The following is a 26,428-nucleotide window of genomic DNA, read 5'->3' on the forward strand; positions in this document are numbered from 1 at the left end:
GTTGCTTGCTTTTTTCTGATATGTGTAAGCAAGATAAATGGCAAAGATCACACCCTTGGGTAACACTTGCTTCCTTTGGAAGATGTTGCTGTAATTTGGTTAAAAGGAACTGAGGCACTGTTACTAGTGGTTCTGAAAGTTGAAAGGCTTTTTAAGTTGATAGGCTTTGTGGGAATTGATTGTATATGAGCAAAAGTAGAAGAAAAGCCACGTGGTAATAATCAACCCTTTGGTATCTGAGGAAGGGAACTTTGACTCTTGAAAGCTTATAGCCTGGAGAAACTTAAGTTGGTCTTTAAGGTGCTACTGGACTCTAGTTCAGGGGTATCAAATGTATGGCCTGATCAGGCCCGCGAGCATCTTGCTGTCATCTGCTTCCTTCTATCTCTCTTGCTTCCTTCTGCATAACAGCTTGCTTTGCCAGGCTTGCTCAATCACACAGGAGCTACAGAGAAAAGCCTCTATTTTCTCCGTTGGCTGACCAGCACATGAAACAGCTTATGTATAAAAGCTCACAATGCCCAGCCGCTTCATGTTTCCCCCTGGGTCAGGCTGAAAGCACTGACCACGAGATTTCTGTAATCAGAAGTGGGTTTGCAACTTACAGACACACACCTGAACAGCATACTCAAGATTGCTACAGCACAGATGTTGTCTCCAGGTTTTGATGCAATAATTTAGAGCAAGAAGTGTCAGTTATCAGAAACTGTTAAATAAACAAAATATTGCAAGTGTGCTAATCTTTTAAGCATATCTTAATTTTTAAAAAAAAAATCTTTATTTTTTTTTTGTGTCCTTTATAAAGTTTATATCTCCGCTACCTAGTATTACATTTTATGACACACATGGCCCCGCCCAACAAGGTCTCATTTATGGTCAGATTCTGCCCTCATGACGAATTCTACACCTCTGATCTAGTTGGTCTTTCAAGTAGACTTTTGTAATCAGAGACATTTCTGATCAATGTAGTCTGTAGACATGATAATGAGGCAGACCTTCTGTCTATCAAAGTCAGTACCTTCTGCTGTGATTGGCAGCTGATGTGCAGGGTGTCAGCTAGCGATCTTCCGTATCACCACCTGTGCGATCCTTGTTTTTAACCGGGGATCAAACCGGGAATCTTCTGCATGCAAAGCAGATTGTCCACCACTGAGGCACAGTCCCTCTGCCATAGGGAATGCAAATAGAATCTGTGGAAAATTACCGGCATGGCAGTGACTTGGGCCTCTGGCACTATTTGCTTCCTCTGTTATGGCAATTAAAACGAATATCTTGTTACATCAGAGGTTTAGGGCCCAGTCTTTCCCCTACAGTAGTAAGGGGCTTAGGCTTGGCATTATTGTCTGAGCTGATTTACTCTCTGCAAGCAAGGACTGTTTAACCTTTCGATACAAAGCATGCGCTTCAAGAGTTCGATAAAGATGTTTGCGCTGGGGATGTTTGGCATGCTTCCCTTTAAAGGCCGCAATGCCTGTGCCAGCTCTCCCTGTCGCATACAAAGGCTGCTCGTTTAAAATTGAGACAAGATCTTTGATGAGAACCAAGTGCTGTGAAAAGAATCATGGTGCGGAGGAGGAGAGCGGGAAGAACAATGGTTGCGTTCCTTTTATGCGTGGCAGTGGCTGGGTAAGACTGGTTAAGCAGATGAGACAGAAGAACATTCCAGCCAGTCCTTAAAAAATGTAAAGCCACACATGCCATTGATGAATTAATCAGAATGATTGATTAAAATGTGGGATGTGAGTCCAGAGGATATAGTGACGGTCCACAAGCATGAATGGCTTTAGAAGGGGATTAGACAGATTCATGGATCAGAAGAGTTAAGATTTGCATTCTGTTGGTTCTGTAGGGACCAAAGCATCCAGCCAACCTCTCTGTGAATTGCATAAAATGTCAAATGTATAAAAATGTCAAATACAGAAAAAGTGTCTATGAAATATAAATGAATACAAATCTTATAATAAATCAAAGCGTTTTCCATCCATGATATTGTTTTCAACCACACCAGTCTCTGAATACAACAGTCAGTCTCTACATAATACAACTCTGTCAGTCTCTACGTAACACCACTACTAATTGTTTCCAGTGTTGCAGCACAGGTCCATATAAACAGCACTGTAGTTGGCTTATCAAAAATAATTATCTATGTCCAACAGATTACCGGTCCTTTGTATCTGTTCTGAATTAAATCCTCCTTTCAGGGATCAATTTCAGCAAAGCTGTCCAGTTGTAATTCTGTAGATGAGTATGTTACTTGTGTGGAATTCTTAGTGGTATGTATAAAACGATCCAAATAGTCAACAAGGGATATATGGCACTTTCATACAAACATGTTTCAACTGAACACCACTGCCATTATTTCCTCCTAGACAGCAATAATGTTTCCTGTTTTCCTCTACAGTTTGGTTTCCTGTTTTTCTCCGGGGTCCCGGTTTGTTCAGAGTATAAGCTTTTGAGCAAGCATAGCCAGCTTCAAGAGGGGACTGGATAAATATATGGAGTCGAGGTCCATCAGCGGCTATAAACCACAGCATATTGTTGGAACTCTGTCTGGGGCAGTGATGCTCTGTATTCTGGGTGCTTGAGGGTGCCCATTGAGAGGGCTTCTACCGTCCTGGCCCCACTGATGGACCTCCTGATGGCACCTGGTTGGTGTTGTTTTTTTTTTTTTGCCACTGTGTGACACAGAGTGTTGGACTGGATGGTCCATTGGCCTGATCCAACATGGCTTCTCTTAGGATGAGAGTCAAAGTTCCCTTCATAGATGCAGTTGTCTAAGGGAGCTTTAACTGTTGAAAGCTCATACTCTGAAACTCTTGTTGGTTTCTTAAGGGGTTACCAGACTCAAATCTAACTGTTCTACTGCAGACCCACCTGGCTACCCTCAGGAGCTATCTTGATAGAAGAGAGGAGGGTCCATCATTGGCTACTAGGGACGTTGCCTGGTTCAGTTTGCAAGCCATGGTTTGGCGAAGGCTTCCCACGAACCCTCACTGAGCTTTTCAGCTTGGTTCGGCTCACCTGTTTGGCCTGGCACTTCGTGGGGGGGGGTGCGTTGGGTTTGGGGCCATCCAGTTCGTGAGCCCTGGACCAAACTAGGCATTCCTGGTCTGAGTGCATCCCTAGTGACTATTAGCCGCAGTGACTAAAGGCAATCACCACATTCAGGGCTTTTTTTGTAGCAGGAACTCCTTTGCATATTTCCACACACAGCCCAATGTAGCCAATCCTCCTGGAGCTTACAGAAGGCCCTGTACTAAGAGCTCTGTAAGCTCTTAGAGGAGTGGCTACATCATGGGGTGTGGCCTGATATGCAAAGGAGTTCCTGTTACAAAAAAAGCCCTGACCGCATTCAGAGGTGGTAAGTCTCTGAGTGCCAGCTCCAGGAGGCAACCTCAGGAGAGAAGGCTTTGACCTCTAGGCCCTGTTGTTGAGCTTCCATAGTAATGGATTGGCCATTGTGGGAGACAGGATGCAAGACTAGAGTGACTGCTGGTCTGATCCAGCAGGGTTGTTCTTGTGTGTTCTCATGAGCACTCTCCAAATCCTACAGAAGTTGAAAGGCAGACCTCTAGTTAATGTTGAATGGAGTTAGGTATCACCCTATTCTACTTGCCTGTGCATGAGTTTACAGTGCAGTCCTCACCAGAGTTATGTCTTCCTAAGCCTTTTGATTTCGGTTTTATCTAGAACAGTGTAACTTTGCTTAGGATGGTACTGTTAAATATTTAACCAAATCACTGGTTATTGGCTGATGTTTGTATGTCTCCATATAGTAACCAAACCAGTTTATTAATCAAATGTTTATGTACCCTTGTGCTGCGTAGCTATTTGAAGCAAAGCAGTGGGGACAAAAAAAAGAAGGAAGGAACCTTGAAGGTTGCCTGCAATTTAGCTCTGGCTGTAAAGATTAAGTATAACATCTCTGCAAGGGCAATGTCTGGTAGAAATACTGAAAATGCCATATCACCACTTTTCAGAAGTGGGCACAATTTCAGCCCCTGCAAATGGATTCTTAAACTGTCTAGTCACACCTTTAATCTTTGTTTTTGTGTGTTTACTTTTTTGCAGGGTGGAAATAACGCGGGGCATACAGTGGTGGTTGATGGGAAAGAATACGATTTTCACCTTTTTCCTAGTGGCATCATCAATCCAAAAGCAATTTCTTTCATTGGTAAGTTTAAACTTCAGTTCAAAGACTAATCATATGTTGTAAATAGATCCCTTCATCGCTAGGAGTCCTGAAGTTTAAGTGATCAGGTAGTGGAGGGCAGGGAGCTGTTCCTGTTAGCAACAGAATAGGGCTTGCAATAATGGGTTTAAATTACAGGAGGAAAGGCTCACCACTTTAATGCCAGTAGCTCACAAAGTAGAGTTCTTGCTCACAACACAGCTAATAGGGAACATTGATGCCCACCAGCACTTTTTCTGGTGCTCATGAAATGTTAGAAAGTGGGCAGGGACAGGTGGGAACTCAGAAGTCCAGCAAGACTTCTGATTGGCCATTGGAGGTTTGATTGACTAGTGTTTTTTTTTTGTCGGTTGTATGAAAAATAGTAAAAGGCCATTTAAGATGATCAAACAGAACGATGCTTTCAGGGTTTTGGTTTTGTTTGTATGTGTCCCCTCCACCCCCCAGAAGAAAAAAAGGAACAGCTGTTATCCCCGTTAATCTTGACTCCTTTTGCACCTTCAGCGTATGACATCCGGTGCTCCTAGAATTCAATATGCAGATTTATGACAAGGAAAATGGATTTTGTTAAAGCAGCTGTTCAGAGCTGTCTGAAGATGGTGGCATCAACTAGTTTTGCTGATATCTGAACTGTGTGTGTTGACCTCTCGTGGGGTTTCAAGGCAAGAGACGTTCAGAGCGATGTTCCCCCTTTTTTGTTTTGATTTTTTTGCAACTGAACAGAGCAGTTTACATCCTGAGCAAAATAGGACTGCTGCAATCTTAAAATGAGCAAAACCTGGCACGACTCCAGATTTCTACCGAGCGGGGCTTCTTGTGTTATTGAGTGGCCGCTCATGTGCACAGCTTAGAGCAGAGGTGGCCAAACTTGCTTAACATAACAGCCGCATAGAATAAACGTCAGATGTTTGAGAGCCTCAAGACAGGGGGTTGGACAAGATGGCCTGTATGGCCCCTTCCAGCTCTGTGATTCTATGATTCATGGGGACCTCCACCAAGGGGCTTTCAAGGCAAGTGAGAAGCAGAAGTGGTTTGCCATTGCCTTCCTCTGCAGTCTTCTACTTTGATGCTACCGTAAGCTTTTTGTGGTGATCCATTGGACACAGTGGTCTTTGGTCCATAAAAGCCTATGTCACAAGATAATGTGGCACAAGACTCCTGTGTTCATTTTTTACTGCAACAGGCTAACAAGGCCACCTCTCTGGAAACGTTCAGGTCAAAGAAGGTAGGCTGATCTGTTTGTGTAAGATTCAGGTGGAGACGAATGACAGATGTCACAAAGGTGTGGCCCTTAAAGTGATGGAGAGCTGTGGTTTTAAACATATCTGGCTTAATAAGAGCTCCAGTTCAATCCCTGGTCTCTCCAGTTTCAGTTTCAAGTTGTTTTAATTTTAAACTATTGATGGGTTCCATGCATTCTTTGTTCTTTTGACCATTGGATTCCCTGTCTTGTAACAGATCTTTTGTGTATCATTTTTAGGCAACGGGGTAGTTATACATTTACCAGGCTTGTTTGAAGAAGCTGAAAAAAATGAGAAAAAAGGTTTGTATCAAATAACTCGGATACCTTTTTTAAAGGGGAGGTTGGGAAAAATGATGGGTAACATGATGCTTCGCTGTTTTCAGTAGGGTAAATAAGTGCAGAAGCACAGGGCACAGCTAGACTCAGGCGAAGGCAGGGCTGGAATTCTAGCAGGAGCTCCTTTGCATATTAGGCCACACACCCCTAATGTAGCCAATCCTCCAAGAGCTTTTAAAAAAAAAAGAGCCTTGTAAGCTCTTGGATTATTGGCTACATCAGGGGTGTGTGGCCTAATTTCCAAAGAGCTCCTGCTTGAATTCCACCCCTGGGCATAGGGGTTGTCTGCCTCCTGCTTTTGGCTGAGGCCCCAGGCCAGAACATGCTGCCTGCTGCCACCTTTTGCTCCTCCAGCAAGATCATGTTGCAGTCCTGTGTCTGCTGCCTAGGCTGCTGGAAAGATGGCTGGCTGTTCCATGTGCTGCAGGTAGACGCTCTTTGGTCCCACCTCCACCATAACAGAGCTATGGGTTTCTTATCATGCTATGCATTCTAAGTCACTCAGTTCTCATTTATACCTAGAAAAACCGTGTTGGTCTTAAAAGTGCCACTGGACTCAAGCTTAGTTCTCACATTTGTTGTTAATTCCTTTATTATCTGTTTGCCAGTTTGCTATTTACACGTCTTACCCCAAATGTGTTATTCCAATCTTAACTGTATTTATTGCTCAGTCACTTATGCATTTTGACTGTTCCTAGCTACTGACCCTCCCTCCCCAATAATATTCAAGGAAATCTGTTTCATTCAGTGTATCTGAAGGAGTCTGCATCTATACACGCTAAGTCTTTCAGTTCTCGCTTATACCCAGAATTGAACTTTGTTGGTTTTGAAGGTGCCACTGAACTCAAACTTTGTTCTCACATCTGTTTGTTTTTTGTATTTGTATGCTAATTTGCTGCTGTTCAAACATTTTACCTACTGCCTTAATCTAATCTCAGTTATACTCATCATCCAGTTACTTATGCATCTTGACTCTAACTAGCCCTTTCTAACAACTAACCACACACCCACCCTCTCCGTACCTATATGTAATGGTTGAGGAAATTGAGGAAATGATTTAAAGAAATTAGTAATTTAGTAGCTGAGAGCTATGTTTTAGTCCTTTTTTTCTGGAACAGGATAAGAGCATAACAAGAGCCCTGCTGGATCAGCCCAGTGGTCCATCTAGTCCTGCATCCTGTCTCACACAGCGGCCAACCAGTTCCTCTGGAGGGCCAGCAACAGGGCAGAGAGGCTGAGGCCATAAGAACATCAGAAGAGTCCTGCTGGATCAGACTAGTAGTCCATCTAGTCCAGCATCCTATCGCACATAGTGGTCAACCAGTTCCTCTGGAGAGCCAACGGCAAGGCATAGAGCCCAAGGCCTTCATAAGAACATTAGAAGAGCCCTGCTGGATCAGCCCAGTGGTCCATCTAGTCCTGCATCCTGTCTCACACAGCGGCCAACCAGTTCCTCTGGAGGGCCAGCAACAGGGCATAGAGGCCAAGGCCTTCATTAGAATATCAGAAGAGCCCTGCTGGATCAGACCAGTGGCCCATCTAGTCCAGCATCCTGCCTCACACAGTGGCCAACCAGTTCTTCTGGAGGGCATAGAGGCTGAGACCTTCCCCTGATGTTGCTTCCTGGCACTGGGATTCAGAGTATTAGTGTCCCTGAATGTGGGGGTTCCCCTCAACCACCAGGGCAAGTAGCCTTATCCTCCATGAATCTTTGTAATCCCCTTTTAAAGCAGTTTATTCTTGTGGCCATCATGACATTTTCCGGCAGTGAATTCCACATTTTCATCACTTTCTGTCTAAAGTAGTGTTTTATTTTCTCCATCCTGAACTTAACTGTGCATCAGCTTCATTGGATGCCCTTGAATTCTAGTGTGCTGGGAGAGGGGGGGGGGAATTTCTCTTTGTCAACTGAGATTTTCTAAACTGAAAAATCTCAGACTCTTCAGCCTTTCCTCCTAGGGAAGGTGCTCCAGCCCCCAAATCATCTGCGTTGCCCTCCTCTGTACTTTTTTCGAGCTCTGCAATGTTCTTTTGGGGATACGGTGACCAAAACTGTACACAGTATTCCAAATGCAGCCACACTGTAGACTTATACAGGGACATTACAACACACTAGAGCAGGGGCAGCCAAACTCACTTCACGTAAGAGCCACATAGAATAAATGTCAGATGTTTGAGAGCCGCAAGACAGGAAGGAAGGAAAGCAAAGAGATGGGAGGAGGGAGAGGTGGAAAGAAAGCAAATGCATTTTCCAAGCTGCCAGCTGACTTGCAGAAATGATTTAAAGATTGAAATACTTTCTCCAAGCCAGTTGACGGGGCAGCGAGGGCTTCAAGAGCCACACAATAGGTGTGAAAGAGCCACATGTGGCTCCCGAGCCACAGTTTGGCCACATCTGCACAAGAGAGTATATCCTCCCTGATTACTACAGCAGTTTTATTTCAAAGAGCTCTTTTAGAAATACAGGTAAAAGGACAAGATCGTAGTTGGAGGCCTTTTATATTTTGGTTTGTGGATGATTTCAGCTTTGGGGGTTTTAAAACGGATTTCATGCGTTGGCTTTTTTCTGTATCTGACCTTTTAATAACTTTGGGGGAAAGAGTTTATAAATTCATATGCTGTGGATTAAAAATTAATCCTAACTGGCAGCACATTTCTTTCAACAGGTTTAAGAGACTGGGAGAAAAGACTGATCATATCAGACAGAGCACATATTGGTGAGTTTTAGTCGGACGGTGCAATGTACTCAACACATGAGCGAGGCGCGGGCCCTTTTTGTTTTGTGAGAGTTCTGATTGGCTGCTCCAGCTTCTTATTCGCATTGAATAGAGTTCATGCTTTTCTTACCTAGGAGGTAAGTAACCCTGACTCAGATTGGCTCAAGGCAAATAAGAGTTGTAATTGCTCTGGCAGATGGTACCTCTCACAGTCACACAGGGGCTTTCCCCCCTTGGTTCCTGGGCCGCTAAAGTTGCAAATGCGTGTGTGTGTGCGCCCGTGATATTTTGAAAAAAAACCAAACTCTCTCTTTGTTTCCCTTGATTCTTCTTCCTGTGACTTTTCCCTCTGCTGTGCAGTGTTTGATTTTCATCAGGCAGTTGATGGACTTCAAGAAGTTCAGCGGCAAGCACAAGAGGGGAAAAAGTAATTATATATATGTCTTAATTGTTGCTTCTAGATTTGGTGTAGGACTGTAAAGAATATTAATCTCACAGCTTATGGTACAGATTAATAATAACTGGGGACTGTCGAGTCTCAGTGGACTCATGGGGTTTTCAAGATGAGAGAGGAGCAGAGGCGGTTTGCCATTGGCTTCTTCTCTGTAGTAACCCCGGACTTCCTTGGTGGTCTTCCATTCAAGTACTGACCAGGGCTGACACTGCTTCCCTCCCCAGCTTTGACAAGATTGGGCTGGGTTTAGGGCTGCCAATACTCAGTTGGGGGACAGGGCATCCCCTGGTTTGGAGGCTCTCCCCCTGCTTCAGGGTTATTAGAAAGTGGGGGGGTGGATGGGAAATGTCCGCTGGGCACTGCATTATACTCTATGGAGACCGGTTCCCATAGGGCATAACAGAGAATCAATCCGTGGGTATCTGGGGCTTTAGGGGACTGCTTCTTGAGGTAGAGGCACCAGATTTTCAGCATAGCATCTGGTGTCTCTCCTCAAAAACAACTCATCCAGGTTTCAGAAAAATTGGACCAGGGGGGTCCATTCTATGAGCCCCAAAGAAAGGTGCCCCCATCCTCCATTATTTCCGATGAAGGGAAGGCATTTAGAAGGAACGCAGTCCCTTTAAATGCGATGGCCAGAACTCTCTTCAGAGTTCAGTCATGCTTGTCACAACCTTGTTCCTGGGTCCACCCCCAAAGTCCCTAGATATCTCCCGAGTTGGACCTTGAAACCCTAGCTGGGCTGAGCTACCAGGCTTCTATGTAGTGCAGAATAGGATCCTGGGGAGCACTGCTTTTGAGGTCTAGGATGTAGCAAACATCTTGTTCTGTGTCTGAATTGCATTGGTAATTTGCCATTTCTCCCAAGAGCTCTGGACAGTGGTGTAGTTGAGGCTTCTGGTTCCCCAGAAAACCCTTATGAGGCAGATTGAATTGAGATATGATGATCAACTCAGGTCCCCTCGCAGGCTTCTTAGCCAAATGAGGATTTAAATCCCAAGTTGGTGAGAGCCGGTTTGGTGTAGTGGTTAAGTGCACGGACTCTTATCTGGGAGAACGGGATTTGATTCCCCACTCCTCCACATGCAGCTGCTGGAATGGCCTTGGGTCAGCTGTAGCTCTTGTGGAGCTGTCCTTGAAAGGGCAGCTGCTGTAAGAGCTCTCTCAGTCCCACCTACCTCACAGGGTGTCTGTTGTGGGGGAGGAAGGTAAAGGAGATTGTGACCGCTTTGAGATTCAGAGTATAGGGCGGGATATAAATTCAGTAAAAGAAAGAAGTTCAGTTTGTACATCCATCTACAATTTCACGCCATCTTACCCCTTTCTGTGTATGGAACTATGTTCTATCTTGGAAATGGCACCTGTTTCCTCATTCTACAGTAGAGAAACAATAGGTGTGTTCCTAATTGTGAAAAATGCATTTTGTGCAGGATACCCATAGTGTTAAAGATATAGCACTGAGACTACTGTAGCAATAACAAAAGTGATTCCCACATGAACCTTTCCAGCCACTCTTGTGGCGGATGGTTGTAACTGAAGCAAGGGTTACTTATAGGTTGGATGGAGCATAGCAAGAGTTGCACACATAAGAACATAAAGGAAGCCATGTTGGATTAAGCCAATGGCCCATTCAGTCCAACAAAGTGTCACACATTGGCCAAAACCCAGTTGCCATCAGGAGGTCCACCAGTGGGGCTAGAATTCCAGAAGGCCTCTCACTGTGGCCCTCCCACTCATACTCCTTTGGCACATCTGCACAAATTTGGCAGCCAAACCTCTGCAGTGTGCGTCAGGATCCCAACATCCGACCTGTTCAGCGGCAGGGAAGATTCTGCCCTGAGCAGGTAAAGATTCCTTCTTTGCTAGAGGGATGACATCTACATCTGTGTGCAGCCCCTAAATGTTGGCAGTGTCAGTAGCGACTTAGTAAATGTAGAATGCTCTCTTAGCTGTCACGCTTCTCTCCCCCCCCCCCGGTACATCCTGGCCACGCCCCCTATGCTGGGTTTAACTAGGTCAGTGAAGTGGAAAGCGATACTCATCTATCCTGTTTGGAAGAGCTGTGAAAGATATGCGTGAAGAGAAGAGACCCACAGGAACCTCAGCTGGAACATACCCCTTGGCATGAAATTCACTTTTTGTCACGTGCACCAGTCCAGCCACCGTGTGAACTTTGGGAGGGAGGCGCGAAGGGGCACCTGTTGAAACAGCAATTACTTTGTAGCTCTCCCAATGACTCTGCAGAATCTGTCATAAGACTGTGTGAGTGAAGGCAATAACACAGAGACAGAAGTCAGGATAGGTAGAAGTATATCTTGGCTATTACAATAGAGGGCCCCTTTCAAGGCAGGGTGCACAAGGAGATGATGCATAAGAACATAAGAAGAACTCTGCCGGATCAGACCAATGGTCCGTCTAGTCCAGCATCCTGTCTCTTATAGTGGCCAGATAGTTCCTCTGGATGACCAACATCAGGGGCATAGAGGGCCAAGGCCTTCCCCTTATGTTGCCTCCTGTCTCTGGAATCCCAACATCCATATTGTTGGAACTTTCTGTCTGGGGCAAGTTATGCTCTGTATTCTTGGTGCTTGGGAGGGGCAACAGTGGGAGGGCTTCTGGAGTTCTGGCCCCACTGATGGGCCTCCTGATGGCACCTGGGCTTTTTTGGCCACCGTGTGACACAGAGTGTTGGACTGGATGGGCCATTGGCCTGATCCAACATGGCTTCTCTTATGTTCTTATGTGACACAGAGTGTTGGACTGGATGGGCCATTGGCCTGATCCAACATGGCTTCTCTTATGTTCTTATGTGTGACACAGGGTGTTGGACTGGATGGGCCATTGGCCTGATCCAACATGGCTTCTCTTATGTTCTTATGTGACACAGAGTGTTGGACTGGATGGGCCATTGGCCTGATCCAACATGGCTTCTCTTAGGTTATTATGAATCCAGAGGTTTAGTGCTGCTGAATTTGGAGGTTCCCCTCAGTGAATGTGGCTAGTGGCCATTGATAGACTTGTCCTCCATTAATCTATCTAATCCCCTTTTGAAGCTGTTTATTCCCGTGGCCCTCACTGCATCCTTTGGCAGTGAATTCCACATTTTAATCACTCTCTGTGTAAAGTAGTATTTCCTTTTGTCTTTCCTGAACCTTGGATGCCCAGAAGTTCTAGTAAGTCTGGGAGAGGGAGAAAAAGTCTCCACCCTGTGCATAATTGTATAAACTTCTATCATTGCACCTTTTAGTTATCTCTTTTCTAAGATGAAAAGATTAGAGGATGGTAGGATTAGTGGTGTCATTCGGGTAGCTTGTGAAGGAACAGGCCACCCGAAAAACATTTTTGTGTAATATGTGATGAAGCTTTTGAAGTTCCATGTACCAAATGGCTGGACTAGACATCAGCTCTCTTCTACCCCCACTCCCCTCCCAAAATTTCAAGTGACATCTAAGAGGGGATAAATCCTTTATTTTAGGAGTTTTAAGTTACAAAGCAAAATGTTTACCCTTTTCTGAGTGATTCCACATTATATATTTAGAGCTGTCTTATTACTTTTCCCAGCTTTTGATAACAATTTATTATTTTTTTGTTTTGCTAGTATTGGCACAACAAAGAAAGGAATTGGACCAACCTATTCTTCCAAAGCTGCGCGGACAGGCCTTCGGGTCTGTGACCTTCTCTCAGACTTTGACGAATTTTCTTCAAGGTATTCTGATAAGCCATGCAACTTTTTAAAAAAAGTGAATTGTAGTCTTACGTGGTAATTCTTTCTAGTAAAGATTTTAAATGTATGGAGGCGGAGTGCAGCGAGACAGGAACAGTTATGTAACTCATTGTTTAGCCCTTCAGTAATTTCCAGATGTATTGAGTTTTCAGAAGAAGAACATAATAGAAGCCGTGTTGGTGTAGTGGTTAAGTGTGCAAACTTTTATCTGGAAGGACTGGGTTTGATTCCCCATTCCCCCACATGCACCTGCTGATGTGACCTTGGGTCAGTCATAACTCTCCCAGTGCTGTTCTTGGAGAGCTCTCTCCAGCCCCACCTACCTCACGGGGTGTCTGTTGTGGGGAGGGGAAGGAAAAGAAGATTGTAAACCGCTCTGAGACTCCAAGAGGAGGGTGGGGTATAAATCCAATCTCCTCTTCTTCATCAGGCCAGTGGCCCATTCCGTGCAATGCTCTTGCGTCACACAGTGGACTAAACTCAGGTGGTTCAACCTGTTCTGGGGCCTGCATATCTCTGGGACCACCTCTCCCCATATGAGCCCCCCTGGGTTCTGAGGTCAGATGCACATCTCCTTGTGATCCCTGGTCCTAAGGACGCCTGATTGGCTTCAGCAAGGGCCAGGGCCTTTTTGTTCTGGGCCCCCACCTGGTGGAATGAGCTTCCGCTGGAGATCCGGGCCCTGTGGGACTTATCTAAGTTTCTCAGGGCCTGTAAGACGGAGCTCTTCCGCCAGGCTTTTTAATCGATCCAGCCGGTGTCCCCTGAAATCACTGCTTCCCCCAGCACCTTACCATCTAGGTGTTGATGTTATGCTGAACACTACCAGCCTATATGTGGTTTATGACCTGTTGCCAATGATCATAGTTTCTGTTAATTCTGTAACTATGAGATTATTTAGTTTGGATGTAGGATGTTTTGTAAGATTTTTTTAAAATGTTGTGAGCTGCCCAGAGCCCGCTTATGGGATAGGGCGGGGTATAAATCAGAAAATGAAATTAAATTCTTTGAGTGGCTTTAACACAGGCTTGCCAGCTCAGGGTTGGGAAGTTTCTGGAGATTTTGGGGGTGGAGCCCGGGGAGCAGAGGGACCTCAGCAGGGTACAATTTGCCATTACTGAGCCCACCTTCCAAAGCAGCCATTATCTCCTGGGGAACTGATTTATGTCGTCTGAAGATCAACTGGGACAGCAGGAAACGTCAGTCCAGCAGTCACCTGGAGGCTGTGCAACCACAAAAGAGAATCACAGCAAACCGAGGTGAAGCAGACAAATGCAAAAGCTACCGTGAAGTCCAGCCTGTGTCCAAAAATCATAGAAAGCTATTCCAAAATGGAGAAATAATCCATATATTAATTTTTACAAATATAAACCTTTTCATACAAAATAAGGGACGGTCGCACCAGAACAGCAGTCCCTCTTTGTCTCACAAGAAAAAGTTGAAGCTTCCTTGGGAACGTTCCGGTGAAGTTGATTAGTGTTCAGTCCGTTCAGTATCTGCAAACAAGTACAGCCCGCAATTCATTGGGCTGTGCAGCCAGTCAGTCCATAGTGCAACAGGTTTGTACTAATTTCCCCCGTTTCGCTTTTAGCTTCCTCAAGCTTTACAAAAAGGATTTCAATCATGGGTAAGAACGCCGACAATTTTACTCAATGAATAACCACCTGGAGGCTAGCTACCCTACTTCTAACAAGCGCAGCAGTAGCCTATCTGCTCCACTTGAGAACTGATCCACTGGGCAGTCCCATTTGAACTTTATGCACCTTTGTTAGAGAACTCTTTACGTTAGGGGTCCCCAACCCACAGGCCATGGACTGGTACCGGTCCAGGGTATGTTAGCAACTGGGCCGTGAGTTGTATAATTATTTCATTATATATTATAATGTAGTAGTAATAATAATAGATTGGATTTATATCCTGCCCTCCACTCCAAATTTCAGAGTCTCAGAGCGGCTCACAATCTCCTTTACCTTTCACAACAGACACCCTGTGAGGTGGCTGGGGCTGAGAGAGCTCTCCCAGAAGCTGCCCTTTCAAGGACAACTGCTACGAGAGCTACGGCTGACCCAAGGCCATTCCAACAGCTGTAAGTGGAGGAGTGCGGAATCAAACCCAGTGCTCCCAGATAAGAGTCTGCACACTTAACCACCATGCCAAACTAATAGAAATAAAGTACACAATTGTATCATCCCAAAACCATCACCCCACCCCCCTCCCTGGTCCCTGGAAAAATTGTCTTCCGCAAGACTGGTCCCTGGTGCCAAAAAGGTTGGAGACCACTGCTTTACATTGAGTCATTCTGTGAATGGAAGCCAAAGGTTGTAAGTGCCAGAGGATGAAGTGTGAAAGTACTGTTCAAACGGTTGCTGTTTTACAGATTCAAGAATCTGGCTCACCAGTACAAGTCAATGTTTCCTTCTTTAGAAGTCGACACAGACGGACAGCTGCGGAAACTAAAGGTAAACATCTCAAACTTCAGCAAGCAACTTCTGACCAACGCAGAGCGACATCACAGGTCGGGAAGAGAATTTTTTAAAAAATAAGGTGATCTAGTACAAGATATTTCTGCCTTTATAATCTTTAAAAGACACAGCTTTAAAGAGAACATACCTGGAAGTGCAGACAACGACCAGAAGAAAGGCGTATAGCAAAAGGTGCATGGTACATTACGTTTCGTTTTTATGCCTAGTTTTGGTCTGGGTTCATCAGGCTTTGGAGACTACTAAGCAGGATTGACCACGGTCACTACCTGGATGGGGGACCACCACGGAGGACATGGAGGAAGGCAATGGCAAACCCCTCTCTGCATCCCTTGCCTTGGAAACCTCATGGTGTCACCACAAGTCAGTTGTCATTTGACAGCATGTTGTTCTTAATTCTTAAAGACATTTAAGCTTTAGATAACACTAAAGGTAAAAAGGTAAAGGTAGTCCCCCTGTGCAGGCACCAATCATTTCTGACTCTGGGGTGATGTCGCATCAGGGTGTTTTCACGACAGACTTTTTATGGGGTGGTTTGCCATTGCCTTCTGTAGTCATCTACACTTTCCCCCCAGCAAGCTGGGTCTTCGTTTTACCGCCCTCGGAAGTTAAACAAGCGCATTTCAGAGTTCATGCACATACTCTTATGATCTCTGAGTGACGTCAGCACCCAGCGATAGTCATGTTGCAAATGTAACATCCAGTATGGTGCTTTGGAATGGTAGCCGATCATACGTTCCTTGGGAAATCGCAGTGAGATAGTGAGCAGTGTAATTTTTATACATGAATCCCCTCTCACACAGCATCACTTCCAAGGGCAACGGCTCTCCAGGATGGCAAAGGGGCTCACTTTGTTGCATGACTGGCCCGAGACCCCCTTGCTAGACATTTAGGTTTGGCTGAGAGATGGGCTTTGGGCTTGTTACTGCCATTTCAAAGTCAGTGGCCCTAGTAGGGACACTTGGCAAACTTTGTAGAATATCTGAGAGCTGGTGGATTATGAACTGGATATATGGGAATGAGTTGGTTGTATTTCGTAGGATTCCAGGAAACTTCCTGATTAGCGTCCCCTGGCTGTAAGAACAAGAGAGAGGAATGTGCATCTGTTTGATGCAACCGTAGGGAGGAAGTACTGCAGAAAGACATGAGCCCAGTTCATTGTTTTAGATAAAATGGTGACTAGCATAAATTGGAGGAGAAAATTTGCAATCACTCTTGAGTTACAATTGGGAGTCTTGTCCCTGAGAGTACAGATGGCTTGACTATCCTCAGAGAAACTGCAAATTCACCTGCAGTGAATCACCCTAATTAGAGGCTTCAGTCTCCTGAAGGCTATGATGCTCTGCCTTAGCTTCTGGTCTTTTTTCTGTCGTGTAGCCAATCCAGTAGAAATATCTGATTAAACATATGCAGGTTGACTCTTGCAGGCCTATGCTGAAAAAATAAGACCCATGGTCCGAGATGGAGTTTATTTTATGTATGAGGCTCTGCATGGCTCGCCAAAGAAAATCCTCGTGGAAGGGGCCAACGCAGCTCTGCTTGACATTGACTTTGGTAAGCCACCTTCTCCAGTACGCTTGTCTTCCTCCATAAATTTATTTATTTTGTGGGCTTATATTCTGCCCTTTCTCACAATACAAGAACTCGTGGGCATTTGATGAAATTGCTGAGCAGTCGGGTTAGAACAGATAAAAGGAGGTACTTCTTTACCCAAAGGGTGATTAACATGTGGAATTCACTGCCAAGGAGGTGGTGGCAGCTACAAGCATAGACAGCTTCAAGAGGGGGTTAGATAAAAATATGGAGCAGAGGTCCATCAGTGGCTATTAGCCACAGTGTGTGTGTGTGTATATATATATAATTTTTTTTGCCACTGTGTGACACAGAGTGTTGGACTGGATGGGCCATTGGCCTGATCCAGCATGGCTTCTTTTATGTTCTTAAGGTATTTCTGCAGTACAGGATATAAAGACCTGCAGTTTAAACATCCTCTGGATTTCAGGGTTGTTAAGTGTGTGTGGATGTAGGGAGGAGTTACACATTTGCTTCCCAGCCACAAATGCACATTCAGTGTACAGTAAACTCCGCAGGCTGGCTGGGAGATTGTACATCTTCATCACGGAAACATATACATGTGCTGGTTTGGTCTCTGGCTCTTTTCTGTTGTGTCTAAAAATACTAGAAGCAGCCCTCAGAATCATTTGTACGTGTTAGCCACACAACAACCCTGTGAGGTAGCTCAGGCTTAGTGTGTGTGACTGGCCTAGGAAGGCCCATGGCAGAGTCTCCCAAATTCTAGGCTGACATGCTAACCACTTGACTCTCCCATTCGGAATCTCCTGTTTCGGAATGGGGTGTGATATATACCAGGACTAGCCTGGGCAGGTCAGTTGGAAGCTAAGGAGGGTCAGCCATGGTTAGCACTGGGATAGGAGGCCGCTAAGGAAGACCTGGGACATTACTAAGGGGCAAGCAGTGGCAAACCCCCTCTGTTCGCCTTTTGCCTTGAAGATCCTACAGGGTCACTGTAGGCCTCCTGCACTTGCCATGCTGTAGTGCAGGGATGTCAAACTCATTTGTTATAAGGCTGCATCTGACATAAATGAGACCTTGTCAGGCTGGGCCGTGTGTGTCATAAAATGTCGTGCCAGGAAGCAGAGATGCAAACTTAAGGACACAGATAAACACACAGATTTTTTTTAAAAGCTTAAAATAAAACATACTTAAAACATTAGCACGTTGGTCTTAAAGGTGCTTTCTTTGTATCTCTCCCATGGGATCCAGGGAACTGGGCAAAGGAGGCTCTGGCTCTTTCCTTCCTTTCCTAGGGGACCAGGAGGGAGAGGAGCCTCAGCCAGTAGAAGAGAGGCTTGGCTCAGTAGCTCTGCTGTGCGATTGAGAGAGCTTCCCCCTCCTCCTCCCCAAGGGAGAAGCCTCAGCCAATGGAGAAAACAGAGGCTTTGCTCTAGCTCCTGTGTGATTGAGCAAGCCTGGCAAAGCAAGTTGTAATGCAGAAGGAAGCAAGAGAGAGGGAGAAGGAAGCAGATGACAGCCAGTTGCTCGGGGGCCTGATAGGAGCCCTTCGGGGGCCTGATTCAGCCCCCGGGCCACATGTTTGACACCCCTGCATGTAGTGTATCCTTAAGAAAAACTATAAAATTAAGATTCAGTTTCTGCTTTTCTGCCCCAGTAACCCCCTTCACAAGCTCTTCTTTGCTGTGCCGACTTCCACCCTCATATGATTTTGTTACTATAAGCGAGGCTCTTCTAGCCTTATAAAACCCCTCAGAGTAATTAATGGTGCATGTGAGAGGTTATTTTAAAATATATAGAGCAAAACAGCATGTCTTCTATGCACAATTCCTATGTTTTGTATTTCTTTTTTGCAGGCACGTACCCTTTCGTGACCTCTTCCAACTGCACCGTGGGCGGCGTTTGTACCGGACTCGGTATCCCTCCTCAGTATATTGGAGAGGTGTATGGTGTAGTAAAGGCCTACACGACAAGAGTGGGAATTGGAGCCTTTCCCACTGAACAGATAAATGTAGGTTGGACTTGACCGATGCCGAGAAATGAGGTTGATTAGGGAAGAACGGTGGGCCGTATTGTACTGCCTGAGTTGTGTAAGGCACACAGGAGTTTCCCCACACTCCTCTTCATTGCTGCAGTTCCCTCTGACTCTTGAAAAGATCACTGGTGGGGAGGGAGGCTGCAGAATCCACACAGAGGAACAGCTGTGAGTTGGCGAACTGGAGGAAGATGGGGCAAGGTGTGTTTAATCCCCCCTTCCTTAGCAGAAGTGCATGAGCGAAACAGGAAAGAGGAGCGATTTCCACCACTTTTACCCCTTATTACTGTGGAGCCATGTGGGTCCTAAAACTCCCCACCCCCATCTGATTCCTCCAGGGTTCACAAAAAAACCACAGCAATGGAAAAGAACACAGGAGTTAACACCTGTGGATTTAGTAACTAATGGATGGCCATTGTCTGACACTCAGGCAGAGTTAATGCTGAGAGGGGCTGTGTTTTTTCCTGGAGCCCCACAAATATTAAGCCTCCTTCTGAAAGCAGGATGCATGTGGCCTTAATGATCTCTTTCTTTACACAGTTGCTTAATTTCCTAGTACTGTGCAATTTCTGCATGCTTTTAGAGCTGCCATCCTCCCAGTGGTGGCTGGATATCCTCTGGGGTTATAGCTGATCTCTAGGCTGATCTCGGGAGTTTGGTGTAGTGGTTAAGTGTGCGGACTCTTATCTGGGAGGACCGGGTTTGATTCCCCACTCCTCCACTTGCGCCTGCTGGAATGGCCTTGGGTCAGCCATAGCTCTGGCAGAGGTTGTCCTTGAAAGGGCAGCTTCTGTGAGAGCCTTCTCAGTCCCACCAACCTCACAGGGTGTCTGTTGTGGGGAAGGAAGATAAAGGAGATTGTGAGCCGCTCTGAGACTCTGAAATTCGGAGTGGAGGGCGGGATATAAATCCAATATCATCATCATAGGCGAGATAAATCAATTCCCTTGTCAAAAACGACTGCTTTGGTGGATGGAGTCTCTCTCCTTCCATCTTTAAAACCCACTGTCCCCAGGCTTCATACCCAGATCTCCATTTCCCAACCAGGAGCTGGCCACCCTAGTTCTGTAGCATACCACTCTGTTGCCAAGGCAGGCACCTGTGGCTTGCGGTGATGTTCTCTCACTGCTGTGGCATGGTCCCCGAGTCTCGCCATGTGGAATTCAGCAGAATTTGCCTTTTGTGTTTTCTAATAGCTGGAGGAGACAGCTTTGCTGGAAAAACTAGTTGGAACAAGTTGATTCCCACCCTCCAGTTTCAGAAACGAATGGTGTGCCCTAGTATGTGGATTAAAGGCCTGTAGCAAAGACAAGAATTGCTTTAAAAATTGATATAGGCCAGGGGTGGCCAACGGTAGCTCTCCAGATGTTTTTTGCCTACAACTCCCATCAGCCCCAGCCAGAAGTTGTAGGCAAAAACATCTGGAGAGCTACCGTTGGCCACCCCTGATATAGGCTGGATGTCTTTAAACCAGGGGTGGCTAAACTGTGGCTCGAGAGTCACATATGGCTCTTTCACACGCATTGTGTGGCTCTCAAAGCCCGCACTGCCCCTTTGGCCGGTGGCTTGGAAAATGCATTTAAAGTTAAAGTTGGTTTCTTTCCACCTCCCTTCCCTTCCTTTCTCCCCCCCCCCCAAAAAAAATCTGATGTTCATGTCTTGTGGCTCTCAAACATCTGACGTTTATTCTATGCGGCTCTTACATTAAGCAAGTTTGGCCACCACTGCTTTAAACCATAATTAAGCAGGGTTGGCCCTGGTTAGTACTTGGATGGGAGCAGGGGTGGAATTCTAGCAGGAGCTCCTTTGCATATTAGGCCACACACCCCTGATGTAGCCAATCCTCCGAGAGTTTACAAGGCTCTATTTTGTAAGCTCTTGGAGGATTGGCTACATCAGGGGTGTGTGGTCTAATATGCAAAGGAGCTCCTGCTAGAATTCCACCCCTGGATGGGAGACTGGCAAGGATGGCCAGGGTCGCTATGCCAAGGAAGGCCATGGTAAACCCACCTCTATTTTGTCACTTGACTTGAAACTCCTACAAGGGTCACTGTAAATTGGTACTTTCCACCACTACATAAAGCATTATTTTGCCGAATAATGTGTAGAATGTGGTGTATTGTGTACATGGGAATCCCATGGACTCTTAACTTTTTGGTCAGAGCCAATCTACTGTTTTTATGCATCATTGTGTATTGACTTTTAACTATGGCATTGACTTTGGAAACGGAACGATCAGATCCTTTCGACTGCCTGATGCTTAGCTCCGACGGTCAATATTTTTGCTTCCCGGCAGGAAATCGGAGACCTCCTACAGTCTCGAGGCCACGAGTGGGGAGTGACCACGGGCAGGAAGAGGCGCTGTGGTTGGCTAGACCTTATCATTTTGCGATACGCTCATATGATCAACGGATTCACCGCGTAAGCAATCACAGATTTTGAGCTACACTTGGAACTCATAGCTTTTTACCCTGTGGATTACCAATATGTAGGTAACTTTTAAGAGTAGTCTAGCCAAGTATAGTATTTTTTGTGTGTGTATTGACAAAAACCTATATTGCCCCTGTTGTCATGAGAGAATATTAATCTCTGCCTCAGTGAGAAGCCACATTTGACATAGGTTGCTTCCAACATGGTAACAGGTCTTATTGCTGCTACAAGCAAAGAACTTTTTGTAGCAGCTATCCAGTATTCATTAGGGTTGCCAGCTCTGGGTTGGGAAATACCAGGAGATTTTTGGGGGTGGAGGGTGCGGGGGGGAGGGACTTCAGTAGGGTATAATGCCATTGAGTCTACCTTTCAAAGCCAGACATTTTCTGCAGGGCAACTGATCTTGCTTGTCTGAAGGTCAACTGTAATAGCAGATCTCCAGGTGTCATCTGGAAGTTAGCAACCCTAGTACTCATAGATTCTGGTTCCCATGATTTTCCCTGCCTTTCCTTCAAATGTATTTGGGTACCCAATTGAAAATGGTGGTCACAGGAGGAGGAGAAGTGGTACTGATGCAGGTTGGATCGGAAGAGATCTGGATTTTTCCTGTCCACATGGCATTCCCTCCTATTCCAAAAAAGGAGGTTTAGGAAGGATCACAGCAAAGCTGAAAGAAAGCGAGAAATTGTGAAGGCACTTCAGAAACCCTTCATGTTAGCATTCCCGCTGAACCAAACACCCGGTGTGGAAGTAACCTTGGGGTGCCATCACACAAGAGATTTGGCCCGACCTAGCCATGCCTCCCATTCGGATTAAATGTGCACGATCACATGAGCACATCTGCCCTCCAAGCTGCACCCGTTCTCATCCCATCTCCAGACGCCGCCTATCCGGATTAAAAAGCCACCTGGATCTTTCCAGTAGTATCCCCCTGAATCACCTTTAGGTCACATATTTGCTGTGGCTGTCTGATGGCCCTGGGGCAACTCTCAAACAGAAAAGCAGTGTGGTTGTGCCAAACCACTTCCGGCACGCTCAGAATTTTTGTCACTTCATCCTTTTCTGCTTGTGTGCAATCGCGATGCGACTTTATTAAAAATTTAACCTGCCTCTTGGAGTGGTTTGGTGCTTGAGCTGCGCTAGCACATTGAATGGGCAACCACAGACCACAGCAAGTGTCTGATCCCTCGGAAACGGACCAAACTCAAACGGCTTTTTCGGAGTTGAGATAATGACATACCAAATCTCTAGTGTGATCCCACCCTCTAGGTGTCTCCCTACTGCTTTATAACCTGGAGAAAGAGAAGGGTGTGTGTGGGGGGGAAGGAATTAATCAATTTTTGAAGAACCAGGTAAGATAGCACCTTGATTAGCCCTAACCATGGTTAGTGGGTCTGCTGATGTGATCTTTGATTAGGCTGAAGGGTGGTCAGAATACATGCTCGAGAGAAGAGGTGTGGGCATGATTCTGTGATCGATCTCTGATTCCCTTAATTATGCTTATAGGATGGATTCAGATTATATGTGCATGCACTGGAGATAGGGATAGTAGGTTCTGGGAGCTTAAGATACAAATAATTCATACTGGGGGAAGGGGGAAATAACCACCTGCATTACCTGTAAGTTTTAAAATAATCTAACACTTGTGCATAATACATTATCTTAACTGATACATTATATTCATGCTTAAAAACTATTATGAATTTGATATTTTTTTTACTCTGTGGCCCATATCTGTTTTTTGAAAACGGATTGGGGGAGTTAAGCGTGTATTAAACTCTCGTAATTCATCTGTTAGAGTCATTATGTAATTACCGAAATTCATATTTTATATCTGTTCGTTTTTTGGAGATGGCTTATACATTCATAGGAGAAAGCAAGGGGGGAGGGGTTTTAGACAGGAAGTGGGGCGTTAAAGCATTAATTTGAAGATCTTCTTTACATTAATTTGAAGATCATCTTCCTGTGAATTTAGGGGGAGGTGTTTGTGAGTTTCCTGCATTGTGAAGGGGGTTGGACTAGATGACCCTGGAGATCCCTTCCAACTCTATGATTCTATATGACTATTGATTTTTTTTGGGCAGTCTGGCATTAACCAAGCTGGATATTCTGGACGTCCTCGACGAGATCAAAGTTGGCGTTGCTTACAAGCTGGGAGGGAAAAGGATTCCGTATTTTCCAGGTATGTTGTTACCTATCTTGATTTCAGAACCTTTAAGGAATTGCTTGCCTGTCATTCTCTGCATCCCTGACCTAGATGGCTCAGGCTAGCCTGATCTCATCGCATCTTGGAAGCAAAGAAGGTTAGTACTTGGATGGGAGACCAGCAAGGAAGTCCAGAGTCACTATGCAGAGGCCTGTTTGTCTCCTGCCTTGAAAACGCTATAGGGTTGCTATTAACTACAACTTGAGAGCACTTTCCACTGCCAATTCTTAGCAATGCTTTGCCCTCCTTCCCCCGCACAGGATGGTGCTGCTACATGTGTGAGCCATTCACCTAGTAAGGTGACTACATATCATAGAAACAGAGCTGGAAGGGACCTCCAGGGTCATCTAGTCCAACCCCCTGCACAATGCAGGAAACTCACAAACACCTCCCCCTAAATTCACAGGCTCTCCATTGCTGTCAGATGGCCATCTAGCCTCTGTTTAAAAACCTCCAAGGAAGGAGAGCCCACCACCTCCCGAGGAAGTGTTATTTGTAACACTGATGCCAGAATTTTTGAAAACAGAACAGCCGTCTTCATTATTTCCTGTTTAAACTGAGGCTCTGTGACTGCGGTTCATTTTTATTTTTTCCTCCCATCTCTTTTTTTTTTATTTCACTTGATTTGATATTTACTACTGTATTCGCGAAAACTCATTTTACTGTAGTTCCTCTAGTTTAGGGCCTACTCTTTATTGTGTTAATGGGATTTGTAAGCTCCCTCAGGAATAGTTTTGGAAGCATGGCGTAAAATAAAATACAATCTGCCCGAGAGCAGCTAATGGATACAGACAACTCCTTCAGCCTAAACATTTATTTTCTTGACGTCGACTAACAAGCGGCTGTTGCCAACCCAACCAGTTATGTCTTAATAATGATGCCAAATATTTGTACAAGTTTTTTCAACGTTAAATTGTGTTCTGATTCACACCTCTTTGGGTTTGGTTTTTTTTAAAAATACAGCTAACCAAGAAATATTGCAGAAAGTGGAGGTGGAGTACGAAACGATGCCAGGGTGGAAGACAGACACAACTAATGCCAGAAAATGGGAGGACCTCCCACCAAAAGCACAAAACTACATTCGGTTTGTGGAAAACCACGTCGGAGTGGCAGGTAGGCTCCCTTTGCTCTTCCAAGACAGCCCCTGTTCTGTATAAATTAGTTTAAATACTCCACTCTTGTCCCACTGGGGGACCCAGAGTGACTTGCATCGTTCTCTGCTCCTCTGTTTTGTCACCACAGTGACCCTGCAAAGTAGGTTAGGCTGAGAGAGTGCAACTGGCCCAAGGTCACCCACTGAGCTTCCACAGCAAGACGCCATACATGGAAGACTTGCTGTTGGCCAGTAATGTCACCTTCAGAAGAATAGATGCTTTCGAGCTGTGGTGCTGGAGAAGACTCTTGAGAGTCCCTTGGACTGCAAGAAGATCAAATCAGTCAGTCCTAAGGGAAATCAACCCAGACGGTTCCCTGGAAGGTCAGATGCTGAAGCTGAAGCTCAAATACTTTGGCCACCAAATGAGAAGGGAGCACTCACTGGAGAAGACTCTTGAGAGTCCCTTGGACTGCAAGAAGATCAAATCAGTCAGTCCTAAGGGAAATCAACCCAGACTGTTCCCTGGAAGGTCAGATGCTGAAGCTGAAGCTCAAATACTTTGGCCACCCAATGAGAAGGGAGCACTCACTGGAGAAGACCCTGATGCTGGGAAAGACAGAAGGCAAAAGAAGAAGGGGACAGCAAAAGAAGAGATGGCTGGACACCGTTACTGATGTAACTAACACAAATTTGAGCAGACTTCAGAGGATGGTGGAAGACAGGAGGGCCTGGTGTGATTTGGTCCATGGGGTCACAAAGAGTCGGAATCAACTGTGCAACTGAACAACAACAACAGCGTCACCTTTGGCAGGATTTCATCGGGCTAAATGAGTGATTCCCAAACAAGTGGGGCCCGTACCCTGCAGTGATCTAGTTCTGTCAAGGGCCAAACTGGATGTGATTGGGGCTTTGTGTGTAATTGATACGCATCTGTTCCTACACCCGCTAAAACATGTGAACATAAATTCAGGAGCAGGAGCAGGAGTTACTCTTTGAGCTGAAGGTATAAATGTGGGGAGATGGGGAATAGGAGAGAGAAGTGAAACACGGAGAATTGGCTTGCGTGTTTGTAGAGTGTGCAGAAAGCTGGGATCTTTTACTTTAGAAGTGTCTGTGAGTAGAGAGTTTTCAATAGGAAAGGGGATGACAGAGACCTGCTTTTAAAAGGAATATAGAGTATATTGAGGGATTTGGCACAATAGTGGGAGGAGGAACATGTCCTTACACAAATATTCACAAGTACCAAATCAAGCATAGATAAATAGCATATTCTTTATCTTAACTAAAAATCTAACAGGAACAAGCCAAAATCAATAGAGTTTCTCCAACTTGGAGCAGGAGTTACTCTTTGAGCTGAAGGTATAAATGTGGGGAGATGGGGAACAGGAGAGAGAAGTAAAACCCATTGGATCAAAGGTGTCCAGTCTTCCAGGAGGTGGCTGATGGACCTGGCCTCTCTTGTCATTCATTTTCTGTGGGACAGGATGCTGGACTAGATGGACTATTGGTCTGGTCCAACAAGGCTCTTATGTTCTTATGGAAATGGAGGAAGAGAAATCAGTGCTACAACCAAGATGTTGATTTGCAGAAGTTGTTAATTTGCAGGAGTATCTGCAGCCTCAGAGGATTTGCCATTGCGGAAGATTCTAATAGCTAAAAAGGACATAAGCATGCCTATAGCCTTTTACGTTGTAGCTTTTCTACGTTTATAGCTTCAATTAGTTTGGCTTTTTAAAAAAATGCTCTGCGTAATTGCATGGAGCTAAAATGTTAGAATAAATTGTTAGTTGATAGTGTTTTATAGACCACATTTGAGTTTTGTTACTCATTTCTGGCAAAGTTTAAGTATCCTTTTCATTTTATAGAACCACAATTCTAAATCCGTTGGCTTTCAATCTGCAGGGGATCTGGAGTCGGCACTAACACATTTAAGATTATGGCCTAAAATATGTTAGTGTTTACTTCCAAGTAAATTGTGCTAA

The 26,428-nt window shown here is 45.2% G+C and overlaps 1 protein-coding gene across 1 annotated transcript in view; it reads left to right on the forward strand.

The window, feature by feature from the left end:
- ADSS1 (adenylosuccinate synthase 1) overlaps positions 1-26,428 on the forward strand; it is a 42,361-nt gene that overhangs the window by 15,528 nt on the left and 405 nt on the right. The window contains exons 2-12 of the mRNA XM_060262681.1: positions 4,072-4,174; positions 5,673-5,735; positions 8,438-8,488; positions 8,849-8,915; positions 12,541-12,648; positions 15,044-15,125; positions 16,574-16,700; positions 18,536-18,690; positions 21,011-21,135; positions 23,229-23,326; positions 24,314-24,463. Coding sequence (XP_060118664.1) covers positions 4,072-4,174; positions 5,673-5,735; positions 8,438-8,488; positions 8,849-8,915; positions 12,541-12,648; positions 15,044-15,125; positions 16,574-16,700; positions 18,536-18,690; positions 21,011-21,135; positions 23,229-23,326; positions 24,314-24,463 — 1,129 coding nt within the window. The remainder of the gene's footprint in view (positions 1-4,071; positions 4,175-5,672; positions 5,736-8,437; positions 8,489-8,848; positions 8,916-12,540; positions 12,649-15,043; positions 15,126-16,573; positions 16,701-18,535; positions 18,691-21,010; positions 21,136-23,228; positions 23,327-24,313; positions 24,464-26,428) is intronic.

This window comes from Heteronotia binoei, chromosome 21 (assembly GCF_032191835.1).
Source record: "Heteronotia binoei isolate CCM8104 ecotype False Entrance Well chromosome 21, APGP_CSIRO_Hbin_v1, whole genome shotgun sequence".
Taxonomy (NCBI): Eukaryota; Metazoa; Chordata; class Lepidosauria; order Squamata; family Gekkonidae; genus Heteronotia; species Heteronotia binoei.